General features: G+C 43.4%; 1 protein-coding gene and 1 long non-coding RNA gene across 3 annotated transcripts; both read left to right on the top strand.

Annotated features, from left to right (window-relative positions):
- The first annotated feature begins 641 nt into the window (after nt 1-641).
- Nucleotides 642-15274, top strand: ikbip (IKBKB interacting protein). 2 transcript variants are annotated; one of them, XM_079494442.1, is made up of 4 exons: nt 642-1139; nt 3048-3165; nt 8715-8936; nt 13804-15274. In XM_079494442.1, exons 1-4 carry the CDS (start codon nt 937-939, stop codon nt 14404-14406), a joined length of 1146 nt encoding a protein of 381 aa, XP_079350568.1. In that variant the 5' UTR covers nt 642-936; the 3' UTR covers nt 14407-15274. The 2 variants fall into 2 exon arrangements, with proteins under 2 accessions (XP_079350568.1, XP_079350567.1); XM_079494441.1 differs by lacking the exons at nt 8715-8936; nt 13804-15274 and adding an exon at nt 3710-5542.
- On the top strand, nt 5608-7951 carry LOC306916545. Its single transcript, XR_013788995.1, has 2 exons — nt 5608-6135; nt 6168-7951. It is a non-coding gene; the product is annotated as an uncharacterized lncRNA (long non-coding RNA).
- Nucleotides 15275-16362: the final 1088 nt, after the last annotated feature.

Genomic DNA, 16362 nt, shown 5'->3' with positions numbered 1-16362 from the left:
GTTTACACCTGTGACATTACCCATGATTCATTCAACGCCATGACAAAAGTTAGGCCTATATAGGGGCGCTTTCCAAGTTAAGGACCAACATTTCCTTTTATCTAGAAACCGGTGTGTTGTTAACTATACAAAAATAATTTTGGTTAATTCTGAGACCTATAAATATCCCAGAGTCGATCTGCTCATGGTATAGGATGGGCGGGATGATGATATTGCCTGATGGTCAACAGTTACTCTGCCAGTTCACCCCCCCTGTGTGCTCGTGTTGACCCAGTATGACACTGACAAGTCTGACAACCCTGTCCCCTGTCCTTACAAGGTGATCTACTGGGAGCATGCGAACTGGTTCTGAAAGTGACTGAGAAATAATAATATGACCCCCAAACATTTTCACACTGTTAATATCTCCGCAATTATTTTCAAATCGCCCGCATGGTGGCGCACTGGCGCTATAAACCCATTTCCCATTTTTGTTTGGCCTATATTATGGCTATATAGCAGTTTTCTTTTAAACCACTGTCAACCTTGTCCTTTTTTAACTTCCTTTACACTACACATTTTATATAGAAGTGTGTGTGTGTGTGTGGGGGGGGGGCTCGCCCCCAAATAACGGGGCGTCCGGCTGCAGTTGGCAGAGAGCGTCTACGTGGCTGACGATTTTCCTCCACACGTTCCAAGGAGGAGGGACCAATGATCAGGGAATTCCAGCAGTTTTATGGACTTCACTTTATCAGCACCAGGAGGCCTAGTGTTCATTATTATTAATAATAGCTACACTATGTGAGTTTAGTTGTGATTGTGAACTGCGCGTCTTATTTTAGGGAGCGACGACTAGAAGTTCCCCCCACTGCTTTCTTTGAGGGGAGAGATAGAAAGTTTGTTTGCGTGAACACGAGTCACGACTATTTGGCCGCTGTGCCGAAACAAATCAATAAAATGCCTGCTAATGAGGTGAAGCAGAGGAAGAAGACGCCCAAACAAAACGACGAACTGTCGTCCGAAGATGCGTCGTCGAACGCAAACTGCAAAGATGAGACGCAGAAGGTGAAGACTTCTTCAGCCTCCTCTTCATCATCATGCGTGGACGTCAGAACCATAGTATGTGTCCTCTCCGTGGCGGCGTGTGCGTCCCTGAGTTGGTAAGTTCATTAAAAAACATTATTTAAGGTTATTATACTAGTCAACTCAAGACAATGTTTTTAAGTTAAAGCTCTTCTGTCATCAATCTGGTGAGTGTTTGTTCAGTCAGTGCGGCAGTGCCAGACGTGAGGCGTCTCTCACTGTCTCCCCAGAGCCATGATCTAATAGAAGTGTTACGATATTGAGGGGGCAGAAACCGAGCGCTGTTCATGCAGCCTGAACTGAGCCAAGCTGGAGTTGGAAATACATTGTTTTAAACGAGGGCGGCGCAAACAAGAGCTATTTTAAGCATGTGTGCAACATGGCAACTGTTTCAAAGTATTGTACAGTAACAACTAAAGTCTCTTTAATGTTTATGTTGTACTATTACTACAAAACAATTTAAAAGAAAGGGATTTAAGATCATTAAAGCTGTGCTGTTGCCTGAGTCCAATGCATTTCTGCCTACTTTCGGTCCAGGATTTGGCCCAGTTGGTTGTCCCCACGCTCAATGCGTAGTCTATGTAGGAGAGCCGCCATTGGACTGGCCCCATGAAGTGAACGCAGTTTGCGTAACTGTCTATATCTAAGGCTGTGTCTCCCCATCTCCTCTTAAACAGCAAAGAGCAAATCCTTTTAGGTTGGTTGCAAATTTATTTTTTATGGTTTTATCCTCGTAGCAGTTTGTGCACACAAGGAGAGGAGTACCCCTTATCTCTTGTCTGCTTCAATCTTTATAGTGCTCCAGTCAACACACACACACACACACACACACTGAGGTGTATGACTGTATGCTCCAGGTGTAGCTATTCAGTTAATGGTACATCTCACTAATGGTGCCTAGGACACCCCTCTGTGGATTTGTCAGGGGTAAGCACTAAGCAGGGACCCCCACTACATAATTTTGTATTGTTTGTAGATTCAAACTTTGTTTCATAGATTTCATATATAGCTTCATTGAGTTGTTTGTTTGACAGCGCTATCATTGTGTATTGTTGTGTTGGATTCATGTTAATGTGTATTCTCAAACACCTTCACTCTGTACTTGGTCTGCTCTTTTTTTCCCCCTCTACACCAAACTTCTTTGCCGAAAATAGCCAATCTACAAGCACACACACACAAGCACACACAACGCCTAGCAGCATGAGGCTTGTAGATCTGCCATTTTTGCCTAAAGTGCTAGGGTGTTTAATTAAAGTAAAAATCACACCTGTGTGAAGTAAGGGGCACTCTTATCATAGATCATCTCATTCTCATCCACACATCACCCCGGCCAATCACAATTTTCGTCCTCACTTTTGTCTTCAATGTTTGTGTTTACACACTTTTGTCCTCAATGTTTGTTTACACACTTGTCTTCATTGTTTGTTTACACAAACCCTCAAAGCTGGACATGGGAGGGGCTAGCGCCCCTCAAAAAAAAGCTTGTATCACACAAAGATTTTGCGGGCCCCCCTGTAGCAACTCTGAGGACCCCGCCTATGGGTCCCAGACCCCCTGTTGAAGACCCCTGCCCTCTAAGGCCGTTTACAGAACGAGACGATATTACCTTCCAGATGTTTTATAGTACTATAAAATCATACTACTGAATCTTCTTTCCATCTAGAATCTCTGCATTCTGTTAAGTAGGCTACTGCTGTCACGGTTAAGATCCACATGAGAAATATGATGTGAACGCTAATTTACCAATGTATATTTCACTGTGTAAAAAAAGAAAAGACGGAAACCTTTGCACAGGGGCAACTCTGGCTGACATGCATTTGTACACTACAGATTCAAGCACACAGTTGTTCCTTACCTAGTTAACTTTCAAATATCCTTTGTATGGTCCCATTAATATTAACCTTGCAGCAATATTTAAAAAAAGATGCATCATTGGATCATATTTGGATGGATAAGTTGACTGTGGTTGTGTATCTTCCATCCAGGGTGGTTCTACGGCAGAATGAACGCTTCTCTCAGATGGAGGACAAGTACACCGTTCTGCATGGACAGACTGCACGTCTGTTCGCTATGGAAGAGGATGTCCTCAAGGTGTCCAAAAAGGTTTGTTTGAAACCACTTCATATCAAATCCATAAGAGGTTTTTTTTGCAAGGTTTCAGGCTGATCTGTCCACCACCTCCATTATAAAACCAAAGCAAATGGTTAAAAAAAAAAACACTATTTGAATGTGTGTGGTGGTGGTACTTCTATGACCTGCTGGCAGCATGCACAAGATATTTGGCACTGATCGGCCCAGTGGGTTGAGAAGTTATCCCTGGACAAACAAACACGCACACAGACAAAGGGGACCCTCTTATGGGCCACGTGCCTCAGAGAGCCATGCTGTAAAAAGTTGACAATCAGTACACAGTTGTAGAATTCTGTACTAAATGTCATTTAACAAAAAAAAAATCTTTTTGGGGTCCGTGGCACAGTGGCACGACAATGTTTCAAATGGAGGTCTTTGACATCTGCTCTAAAAACATGCATGCTTCCATATTTCCTGGTGTACATGAGCCCCTTTTATTGTTACTATATTTACTGTAAATACTGAGGACTCTAGAGCGCCCACAGAAACGGCATCCTGTTTTGTGTTGCGGCTGCAGCTCGCTGCCTCCGAGGACGACCTGCAGGAGGCGCTCTCCACCACCGCCCTGGCAGCGAGACTCCGACAGGACGTCTCCGTCCTCTACGTCGCCATCAAGGCCATTCAGGACGACGAGAACTCTGCCTCGCGGGAGCTGGAGGCGGTCAACGGCCGCTTCCTCAACGTGACGGAGACGTGGCAGGCGCGCCTGTCCGCCGTCTACTCCGACCTGCTCGCACTCAAGGCGGAGGCGCGGGAGGCGCACGCTGCCACCACCGAGAGGGTCAACGAGGCAGAGCAGAGGTCGTGGGCGCTCGGCGAGCGGCTGGAAGAGCTGGAGGACAGCACGAAGAGGAACGCCCGCGCTCTGGAGCATGCCGAGGAGGACGACTTCAAGCGCGCCCAGGACCAGCTGGACTGGAACACCAAGCAGATCCACAAGCTGGACGGTCAGATCAGCGAGCTGGCCAGAAGCGAGGCGGAGCTGAGCTCCCAGCTCCAGGAGTACGTCCCCAAGGCGGCGCAGTGCGAGGCTCACCTGCCGCAGGTGGAGGAGGCCGTGCGCTCCATCCTGAAGCTGACGGGTGACCTGAGTGCGGCGGAAAGACGCCTGGATGAGTTGACCATGCAGGTGTACGGCACGGAGGACAGCATGCTAAAGTCTCTGAACGAGATCGCGACGATCCGACGGGAGCTGGACGCCGTGCACGCCCACAACAGCATCCTGAAGATGAAGAACGAGCTGTCGGTGGTGAAGGAGGCGGTGAGGGAGCTCACCATGGTGTTGAGGAGCGCCCGGGAGGCCGACGAGGAGGTCCCTGATGAGGAGGAGACGGACGGATGGATGGAGGGGGAGGAGGACGAGGAGTGGAATGACACTGATCAAGATGGGCTCTCTCAACCTGTCGGCGATGATGACCTCACCGAGTGATGTTATTTGGCTCGTTTCGACTATAAGAACTAAGCAAACCATGCCGTGTTTTGTTAATAATATTTCACAGGTTCTGTTTTGTTTCCATACGCTACACGGCTACAGCTTGGTTTCAGATAAGGTTCTCGGAACCTAATTTGGGCCCTGTTCAGGATGTAGTCGGCTTTTTTTTACCTCCTTTTGAAAACAAAACGCCTGTGGTCTCTGAGGCTACTTGTGGTCACACAAACAGGGGAAGAAGCAACGCTCTCCCTCTGTTAGGGTTTTTCAAGACCATCTCAGTATTTATGTTTTGTGACTTCTGTGTCTCACTTTTAGTGTGAAAGAATGTATTTACATATGTGCGCTGTACAGGTCAATAGTTGGCATAGATACTATTATTAGTATGACGTGATTTTAAACCCTACCTCACCTATTCTGGGGCGAATAATGCATGAGAGCTTGTAGATTTGCTTTTGCTTTTAAACAAAAAAATATTATATTAAATATGGAGGACAAACAATTAAAATCAGATTAACAAAACAATATATAAAGTTGCTCTTCATTTTGAGAGAAGAGATTCTTGTAGCTGTATGATTATTATTATTTTTTTTCCTGAGCCTCATCCATTTGTCTCATTTCCAGAGGCAGCACCCTCTGGTTGGCTATAGGTGGGTGGCTTCAGGCCACTGGATCAGCCATTTCTTCTGTTTTGCTCCTGGGGAAAGCTAGTCTACTGCCAGGCCTGGTTATTGGCCAGTCTTCACTGGTCTGGAAAGACCTTCAGCACTAGAAGACGGCACCGGAACATCCATGTTCTTTCTTTTTGTTGATCAATGGAGCCCCCCCCACTTGAGTCACCCCCCACTCAAGTCCCTCCTGTCGGTTTGGTGACCGACCAATCTTTGGGGCTGCATTTGTGTGTGTGTGTGTGTGTGTGTGTGTGTGTGTGAGAACCGTTGATTGGGGAACCAGCGGTTCACACACTGGGGGGGGGGGGGGGGGGGGGTGTGTCTGAGAGCTGGCATGGCCCTCTGAGTGGCTAACGGTAGACCACCGCCCTGGCGTTTCTTTAGCCCAGCCAGTCTTCCCACTTGTTTTCTATTCAATTTGATTAAAGTGTAAAATCACAAGAAGTTGTCTCAAGAGCAGAGAACAAAGGGGGAAACCAAGAGAGGGAGATACAGGCAAATACAAGTAGTAGCAATAGTAATAAATGTAGTAGTTAATATACAGTGTAGTGGTATGATATTATATAGTAGCAATCCATGGTTGTTTTCCCGCCAGATGCTATGGCCTAATCTTCATGGGGGGTCTGAGAGCTGGCACGAGTGGCTAAAGGTAGACAACCACAGCAACGGGTAGCACAGCAGGAGCAACTGTATCTGCGCTACGCGTGCTCATGGTCTTGGGGATTCCTTGGGCCTCAGTGACAGACCTGGGGATTCCGGTCGCCTCCTAGGGAGAGCAGCAGTATGTCTTGGTCCGTTGGCTTTAAGTTGGACCTGCCTCCTCCATCATAGGTAGGCCAGAAGGTTTCTTTGAAGTGCCACCAGGAATCATAGAGGGCCCAAGGGGGAAGCAGTTGTTTAACTCTGGGGTTTGAGGGACCATGGGATTTGTGATACTTGGTAGATAACTTCTAATAAGGTTGTAGTAGTGCCGTCCAATCTGCTGCATTCTCAGGATCCTTCTAAAGATGATGTTGTAGAACTGAAGGCATGCTGGTGCGGTGGGGGGGGCAGCTCATTGGTCATTCAGTGTAACTGTAATTCTGACCTTCTCTTCCATCCGGGTTTCACTGTGCAACACAGTCTCCTTGTCTTCGGTCCACGCTACTGTTCTCGAGATCACGGCAGGACAGACGGAGAGGTGCAGACAAATACATAGACAAAAAAATAATAAAAGTAGTAGCAATAGTAATAAATGTAGTAGTGTAATATAATATGACAATGATGTTGGATAATGTGTAGTGATATAGTATAAGAATGTTAAGATAATATACAGTGTAGTGGTATCTGGTATGATATAATATGGTAGAAATCCATGGTTGTTTCCCCCCCAGTTGCTATGGCTGCCTAATCTTCTTGTCAAGGGGGGTCTGAGAGCTGGTAGCGTGTCGATCGAAGACACGCTACTGTTCTCGAGAGAGATCACGGTCATCATCTGATTACTGCACCTGAGTGACCCTCTAAATACACTCGGTGCTGTCAATCTAAAGCCCGCCACCAAAGTGTTAAAAATCACACCCGTGTGAAGTGAGTGGTGCAACTCCGTGTGGGGGGTCCCCAGGGGAAGTTCCAGACCCACAGGTCCACGGCCAGGCTGCTGGCCCACGTCCGAAACGGTAGAGAAATGAGAGTTACCGTGTGGGAATCCCTCTACTGTACCCTGTACTGTACTGTACTGGCACACCCAAAATCATAGTTAATATGTGTGTGTGTGTCAGGTTGCGCACAAGTGGTGAAAAACAACCATGCTATTTTCGTGCTCAGACCCAGGCACCCACCCAGCCAGCCACACGCATAGCTCCGTAAGGGAGTGGTTGCACCACTCAAAAATAATAATGCCAACCTAACCAAAATGCACCAACATCATAATGGCTCCTACAGATAGATTAAATGAGTGCTGTGCCAACATCTGTCTCTTATGCAAAGGAAGTCAGGACTAGGAGGACTACTCCTTTAGCCCCTTTTTTCTGACCTCGTCGTTGGTGAGAAGCTGCGGAACAGTATTTCATACAAGTAGGCTAAATAAATCCCATTTTGGCAAAATATATTGCTGAAAGAGCACTCGCACTGTGAGCTACACCAACTAGATACTCGTTTGCGTGGACCTAGTAATGTAGGTTACACATCCAAGATGGCACCGGTAGGTCAGCAGCTTACCGGTGACGTCCGCCCGTTTTTCAGTATTGACGACATCAGTCAGAACTCTCCATTTCGAATGCAGGTATTTTGAAACTGGGGTACTGTATAATGTACCCCAGGCCCCCGTCAACTAAGTATAGTGTTTGAGTAGTGTTTTTTTTGCACTGCTTAACTTAAGCCATGTATTGAACGTGTATTGTTCCTATAATATATAATGTCCATACATTATCAAATATTCTATAATGCTCTAGCCTCAGTATAACTGTAAAACATACTGTGCAAAATGTGTCAACAGCGTATTTTTGTGAGATCATTATTTTTCCCATACAAAAAATGTTTTACTAGAATAGCATTTTCCATTGCATGATGATACCCTTTGTTAATTAAATTATAGCACTATACATGTTGAAGGACAGCACAGTTGTTTCATAAAACCTTTGCATTTGCTACTTTTTTCTAATAAATATCCTCATGCCCTTGATTTCATGGTCATGTTTTTCATTTCATAGCCTGTTACACTAATCTAACCATGTCTCTTTATAACAATTCTATATTAAATTATAAAATTGTCTGTGGCTTTAAATGTTGTCTTGATGTACGGCTCCTTTGATTGCCTTGTTTTAGGTAAAATCCTGAACGTAATATTTTGTACATCATTCTCCACACATCTCCTGTCCTATGTAATCTTATCTGCTGTATCCAGTTGTAACTAAGTAGGCTACATTTACTCAAGTACTGTGTAGCCTATCTTGGTACAAATTTGAGGTACTTTTACTTCCGTCAGTGTTTCCAATCTTTGATACTTAATAATCCACTACATCTCAAATTGCCGATCACATGGTAAGCTTGTAGATCTGGTACTTTCAAAATAATTTGAGTACTTTTACTTTGAGTACTTTACTATATTTTGATGCCAATACTTTGTACTCGAGTAACATTTTGAATACAGGCCTTTTACTTCAGTAATAATAAATTGTGGTATTGCTTCTTTTTACCTAAAATAAATCACACGTGAGGTGAGGGGCGCTCTTGTCATACATCATACGTCACATTCCGTGCTCATACAATCTAATCATCACATTCCGTGCTCAGACAATCAAATCATCACATTCCGTCCTACAAACACATTCCGTGCTCAAACGGACAAAGCTGTGCATAGGAGGGGTTAGCGCCCCTCAAAAATTAAATGAAAATCTGAATACTTCTTCCACCACTGACAAACTATCTCCATTGTCCCGTTTCAGTGTGAGGAGGTCCAGGGCATCTTGGACGGTCTGGAGGGTCAGAAGGGTGTCCTGAGGCCCGAGGCGGAGGCTTTGGAGCGGGACGTGGGTCAGCTGAAGCAGTGGGCGTCTGGACTGGCCGAGAAACGAGCTCAGCTCCTGGGCAGCATGACGGCGCTGAGAGACGCCGTGGACCAGATCCAGCAACGCACCTCCAGTATCACCCTGGACGTCAACAACAAGGTCTGACGGATGAGGCACCACCACATGATCACCTTCTTAAACCAATGGCCTAAGTCCTTTTTTGAGGATTTCTGTTTTTATTTGGCCTAAGTTAGCTCCTCACTGGCCACCTCTGGTAAAATCCTAATTATTGTGGTTGCCCTAACAGGGCACTACTCCTCCCACAGTTTTGACTGTACGCACTTGAGCCATATCTCAAATTGACCGGCTTCATCGGGAAGGATGTGCTTGTATTATTTTAAGAGAAATGTTGTATAGTTTAATTGATATTAATTTATTAGTGAATAAAATTTCCCCATTGACATGAATGGGAAAATGCGACTTTTCGCATTCTCACATTCAAGTATTTTTTCCTCAGACTGTAAGCACTATAGTTACAAAACTTAGAGGGTAGGTTCATAATAATTACTAAAATTAAAATTAATCAACTTATAATGTTATCGGTCGGCCTCATGGTGGCGCTATAACAGCCCACTTTACGTTTTGGCTTATAACTCTTGAACCGTAGGTCGTAAAATCAAAAAAACTTCCCTGACTTCCTCGGGTCATGACGCATCTCCTCATATAGGCCACGCCCATTTGCGTCATGATAGATTTTCCGCAATTTTCTCCAACACACTTTTTGCTTCTCCTCCTACAGATTTTGCCCAAATCTCACAAGAATCGGTACACATGATCTCTGGACTGTTCCGATGAAAACACCACAGGCGGAATTTTGATGCGTATCGTTCGGCCGTAATCGGCTTCCGAAGTTAGTGGGATGGGCCTATTTTACAAAGAATGCCACAAATCACGAACCAAACGTCCAATCAACTCCAAATTTGAATCAAATGTCGCGGGTGGTTTAATCAACCAAAAGCCAAAAGCAATTCCATTTTCATCCATAGGGGGCGCCACAAATGCGAAAATTGTAACCGGTTGTCGCAAAAAACATGATTTTTGGTGGCATAAATCCCCTCGAATTACTTACACATGATCACAGGGGTGACGCGACATTGTAATTGGCTGGCAATATTAGTGGGAGACGCATTGTGAGCTTGTAGATCAGCTATTTTCAAATGGTCGGAATGTATATAGGGTTGAAGTGGTTACAGTAATGTATGTTTTTCTAATCAAAATGTAAATCTCCAAATTAACTAGTAACTAAAGTTTTCAAATAATTGTAGTGGAGTAAAAGTACAAATGTTGGCTCTGAGATGTAGTGGAGTAGATGTAAATGTATTGGAAATTGGAATACAGTCAAGTAAAGTACAAATACCTCAAAATTGTACTTAAGTACAGTATTTGAGTAAATGTACTTAGTTACTTTCCACCACTGGGTTAACGGCAGGAGGATGAGTTAACAAAACGTCAACAAAGAGAAGTATATGACCAAGCTGTCCGTCTGATGACAAAAAAGATTACGAAAGAAAGGAGAGCGAAGTATGACTAAGACACAGAAGTGGTCAATGTTATCCTCAACTTCATATTGACATCTGTTGTCCAGATCATATCTCACACCAGGGCTGCAGGGCTGAATCATTCAGGCCGCGGTAGTCAAGTCATACACCCAGCCAGGCCACCCTATCCCTATACCCACACGCATGTACGTTTGGATTACAACAGAGCCATAGAGTATAGACAGAGTTGCGACATTGAGGGGGCAGAAAACAGCCCGGTCACGTGGTTCATGTACTCGCGTGAGCCCTCGACTACAATAGATTCTGTAAACTTCTGGTGTCCCTATTCGCCAATAGAAGTCTATGTAGAAGAGGACTGGCCCCATGAAGTGAACGGAGTTGTCGTAACTCTGTCTATACTCTATGGGCTCTGGATTACAAGTAGGGCTGCACGATATGGACAAAATTTCATATCTCTGTATTTATGCCAAATATTGCGATATCGATACGATATACGATATTACCGTTAAAATTTCATGCAAATCTTTGAATATATATTCTGTCAGAGCGATCGTTTTTAACTCAATCTTTGCTTCATGGGGGATCCCTGGAACAACATATTTTCAGATGGGGGTCGGCGGCCAATTACATATATTTTTGGGGTCCTTGACATGAAAAACTTTAAGAACGACTGACATAGAAACATAGGCTTTTCAGAAAACTGTCAGGATTTAGAAGACATTTGCAGAAACGTCTTCAGGTCTAAATGGGTTAAGAGCGTACCGGACCGCATCTCCATGATATGATCTACTGCACCACGGATATGTCAACATGAAGTCGAAATGAGTCATAGTTATCTCTTTTTGTATCTTTTTGTCATCCGTTTCCTCCTTTTAAGTGAAAGAAAAGTAGTGTCAAAATATCTTTTGTATATTCGGTTTCAAAACAGGCCGTATGCGGGTCCGCTATAGTAGCTTTTCGTGCTGGGGCCCTTTACTTTAGAATCATATGATAGACTGACTGATCAGCTGGTTATGTTCTTTCACCACTTTATTATTTGTATATGTAACAATACATAACATTATATGAGAGCCGCTATAATTAAGATTTCCAGGGTGAATGCCTCTGACTTAATTGGCCTAATTTTCTACAGTGCCACCCTGCTCTTTGGGCCCTGCAGGGCTTGTGCCCAGAATTTCCCATTCAGGAATCCAGCTCTGACGCATCCCCAAAGCTAGTTAGTGCAACCAGACTATTGTAATTGTAACACTTTATTATTATTATTATTATTATTATTAGTGTGGTTGCCCAAAGGGCAACCAGACTATTGTAATTGTAACACTTTATTATTATTATTATTATTAGTGTGGTTGCCCAAAGGGCAACCAGACTATTGTAATTGTAACACTTTATTAGTGTGGTTGCCTATGGGCAACCATACTATTGTTCCCCTTACCTTTTCTTTTCATTAATTAGTGTGGGCAACCAGACTATTGTAATTGTAACACTTTATTTATTATTAGTGTGGTTGCCAGACTATTGTAATTGTAACACTTTATTTTTACTGGAGTAAACTGGAGTTTTGAAACGCTACTCCTCCGACAGTTTTGACTGTACGCACTTGAGCCATATGTCAAATCGACGACTTCATCGGGAATGGTGTGCTTGCTCATTGCTAAGAGAAATGTTGTATAGTTTAATTGATATTAATTAATTAGTGAATTCATTTTCCCCATTCACTTAACATGGGAAGATCTAAAAGTCCAACTCAAGTATTTTTGAGTTGGACTATGTAAGCGACTGCGGCACACTTTGGCCTAACCTAAGGTTTAATCCTATTTAATTCAATTTAATCATTCTGTTACATAAGTGACAGACAGTGTTATTTATATATTAATATACATAAATTGTTAAAGTTTTTGGTGAAATGAATAAGACATATATAGTTTTGTTGTTTTTCCTGAAAACCTTGAAAAAAATAATTAAATAGAAATGGAAGCGCTGCAGGGATCAGTTGGTGGCTCTTAGATGGGTGTTCTCTGGTAATACAGGTAGAACCATAGACAGTTGGTGGCTCTTAGATGGGTGCTCTCTGGTAATACAGGTAGAACCATAGACAGTTGGTGGCTCTTAGATGGGTGCTCTTTGGTAATACAGGTAGAACCATAGACGGTTGGTGGCTCTTAGATGGGTGCTCTTTGGTAATACAGGTAGAACCATAGACAGTTGGTGGCTCTTAGATGGGTGCTCTTTGGTAATACAGGTAGAACCATAGACAGTTGGTGGCTCTTAGATGGGTGCTCTTTGGTAATACAGGTAGAACCATAGACAGTTGGTGGCTCTTAGATGGGTGCTCTTTGGTAATACAGGTAGAACCATAGACGGTTGGTGGCTCTTAGATGGGTGCTCTTTGGTAATACAGGTAGAACCATAGACAGTTGGTGGCTCTTAGATGGGTGCTCTCTGGTAATACAGGTAGAACCATAGACAGTTGGTGGCTCTTAGATGGGTGCTCTTTGGTAATACAGGTAGAACCATAGACGGTTGGTGGCTCTTAGATGGGTGCTCTTTGGTAATACAGGTAGAACCATAGACAGTTGGTGGCTCTTAGATGGGTGCTCTTTGGTAATACAGGTAGAACCATAGACAGTTGGTGGCTCTTAGATGGGTGCTCTTTGGTAATACAGGTAGAACCATAGACAAAAAAGGTATCTTTCATTCAAGTTATACTGCTTAATTCCCAAAGGTGTAAATTGCAGACCTGACGAAGACCTTTTGGTCGAAACGCATAGGTCCTGTTTTTTAATTGCCTTGCTCATCAATAAATTATATGAATATTTCTTTCACCAAAGACCGAGTGCCTTGGATTCCTTTTTTACTTTGCAACTGCAAGTCTGCAATTTACCCCTTTGGGAATTAAGCAGTACAACTTGAAGGAAAGATACCTTTTTTGGGCCATTCGTTTTAGAAGGCGACGCCATGCAACTTTCATATTGAAAATTCTAGGGCCAGACCTATACAAATCGGTCGGTGATATCATTTTTCACCACTTCCAACCTGGCATCCTTAATTTGGGCACGATATTACAAACATTTTGAAAGAGGGGCGATAGCTGCTCCTATGTCCAGCTTTTGGTGTGTGTGCAAACACAAACTTTGTCCTACACAAACATTAAATACAATTGACAATGAATGGACAATTTTGAGAGTTTGTGTAATGTAAACATAAACGTTGCGTAACACAAACATTGAAGACGAAGGTGAGGACGCAAATTCTGATTGGCCAGAATGAGATGATGTATGATGATGTACGATGATAAGGGCGCTGGCCCTTCACTTCACACGGGTGCTCACTGCTCATCACACTCACAATGCTTGACAATGCGCTGTGAGCTTGTAGATTGGATATTTTAGATTAAGTATGTTTAATGAAGGATGTTTGAATGATCTTTCCTCTCTTGCCGCCATGTGTACGTACATGTCCACTAGGTGGCGTCGGTGAGGACAGACGTGCGGCGAATGGCTGGTCTCCAGTCGGAGGTGGAGTCCATGCTGACGGGCGTGGCAGAGCTCGAGAACAAGACGGCCCAGGTGGAACGCAGCATGGTGAAGCGCATCGCAGACGTGCTGGCGGGCAGCAACGACCGCGTCGCCAGCCTTCGCACCTCCTCCGAGCGCAACTCCCAAGCCATAGAGCAGCTCCGCAAGCGCATCCCTGAGCTGGCCTCGGCCGAGAATGAGCTCTCTGGGCGCCTGAGAGAGCTGGAGAGCGGCCGCGCACGTTTGCTCAAGACTTTGACGTTCGCCAGTGACCTTAAGCCAAAGGTTGCCTCCATTAAGCGTGATTTCGGGGGGTTCATGCCTCAGGTGTCTGACCTCACCCTTCGGATAGGCAGACTAGCAGAGGATGTGACTAAGACGGAGCGGGACATTGCAGAGATTAGACAGACTTTGGCTAATCTCAGTGCAGTAGAAGGGGATTTGGACACCACAACTAAACGGGTCAATGAAATGACTGATATCCCCAATGTTGGAGAGATGCTTTCGCAGGCCAACATGAGTTGGCCACAAGCTCAGCCGAGTGGGGACTGATGGAGTGATTTTTGTTTGAACAAAAGATCAAGTTTGGCTATAGTAGCACTCATGTTGCTGTTACAAACCAGCCTTCAATGTATTGTGTTAACATTAACGTCTAACTAAAAACCCCAGGCACGTTGTTGTGAGTTTACGTCATTTAACCCATTTAGACCATAGGATGTGTTGAAACGTCATAACTAATCCAACCGACGGATTGCTAGGTCCTAGCGCATTTTCATTGATATCAAACGAGAGAAGAATATTCTGATTTTGGGGGGGTTTACAGAGTAAAAGCGGCCATATCTGCACGGCACCCCGAGCTGTTATTTTGACAGAAATCCCGGCGCTGATTGCGTTTTAAAGGGGCAAGCTGGGCTTGGTACAATGTGATGTAAACAACACAGCTACAGGTTATTTGATATGGAAGCATAAAGCTGCCACAATTCAAATGAAATGGCAAATACGAAAAGTCAATTGCCCAATTCTGACAGAATTGATTGTTGGTTACCCTTCTATTAATAGTTTTATTTATTTAATTGTATTCCTCTAGAGGGCAGCAAACTCACAGATTCCACCCTGGTTGGTTGCAAGTCTTCAATGCATATGCAACCATAATATGTCTTGATGCACGTTTTGAAAATAATCCCAGCAGAGGTTTATGAAAAAGAAAGCTGCTCTGGCAATAAACGTACTATTTATCTAGAAGATCAGTGGTTCCCAACCTTTCTGGATCAGGGCACACTTGCTTAAATACAATATAAATATAGTGGCAGTGCATGCATGTGAAAAAAGGATTAATTATTTTTGTTGACTTGTATTTGGCTACACTGCCAACAAAAGACTTGATATTGCACTGTAGTTGAATAAAATTGTTGTAATGTGACATTGTGTTTATTGTTTATTGAATGGATCCCCATTAGCTGACGCCGGGGCGACAGCTAATCTTCTTGGGGTCCATATAAAATACATACAAAAAGTACATAATACATAATTACAAATACATTCAACAAGATTAAATACATGAAAATACATAATTACAATTTATTCTATAAAATTAAATGCAACATAAGAATAACATTATGGTCATGTGGTCAGCTGTAACAAGTGTTCCTTTAAAGCATATTTGAAAGATCATTTATTTTGTGTTATATTAATGTGAGGTGGTAACATGTTCCAAAATGATATTGATCGATACATAACTGTTTGTTTAAGGAGGTTCGTTTTTGGAGCAGGGAGTGTTAAATGACCGAGGCTGGCAGTTCTGTTATGATTATGTCAGTCACTTGATTTTAATAACTGTTTGAAGAAGTAATCTGGTGTTTGTTTAGAAATTATGTTTCTAACAAACATGAGGACACTACAATGGAGTTTGTTTTTAACAGATAACCAGGACAGGCGTTTATGCATATATTCAATATTTGTGCGAGTAGAACAATTAAGTGTGACTTTGTTATGGTCCAAATGTACAGTCTGTCCTATGGTACAGTATTTTCACATTGTAAAATATCTCTTTGGAAAAAGGTTTGGACACACCTGCTCCATAGCTATGATGAATATAGCTTTAACTTTTTCACAAAGATCTTTTCGTTTCAAACAAATACAGTGCTTGTGAAACGTTTTAATTTCAAGGACCGAGTGTACAAATGGAAGTATGGAACCAAATGGACCGTTGAGGGTTGATCCATTTGGTTCCATTTTGTACACTCAGAGCTACAGACCTGTCGGCTAAAGGGACTATTCAAACCCCACTTCGAGAACAACTGGTCTAGCTGAATATAGTCACCTGTGTCCAGGTGGTCCATACTGAAAATCAGATAAATATTATTTATAACTGCAGTGCCAGCGGCTATGAAAGCTATTCTTTAGTGTTAATGGCTCGTGTATAACAGGACAATGTGCCTGTAAAGGAATCGGTCATGGACAGTAGCGGATCCTGTTTGTCCACACGTGGTCTCATTACATCACACGTTG

This window comes from Electrona antarctica (assembly GCF_951216825.1).
Source record: "Electrona antarctica genome assembly, chromosome: 23".
NCBI classification, from domain to species: domain Eukaryota; kingdom Metazoa; phylum Chordata; class Actinopteri; order Myctophiformes; family Myctophidae; genus Electrona; species Electrona antarctica.
This window is presented reverse-complemented; position numbering and strand designations above follow the sequence as displayed.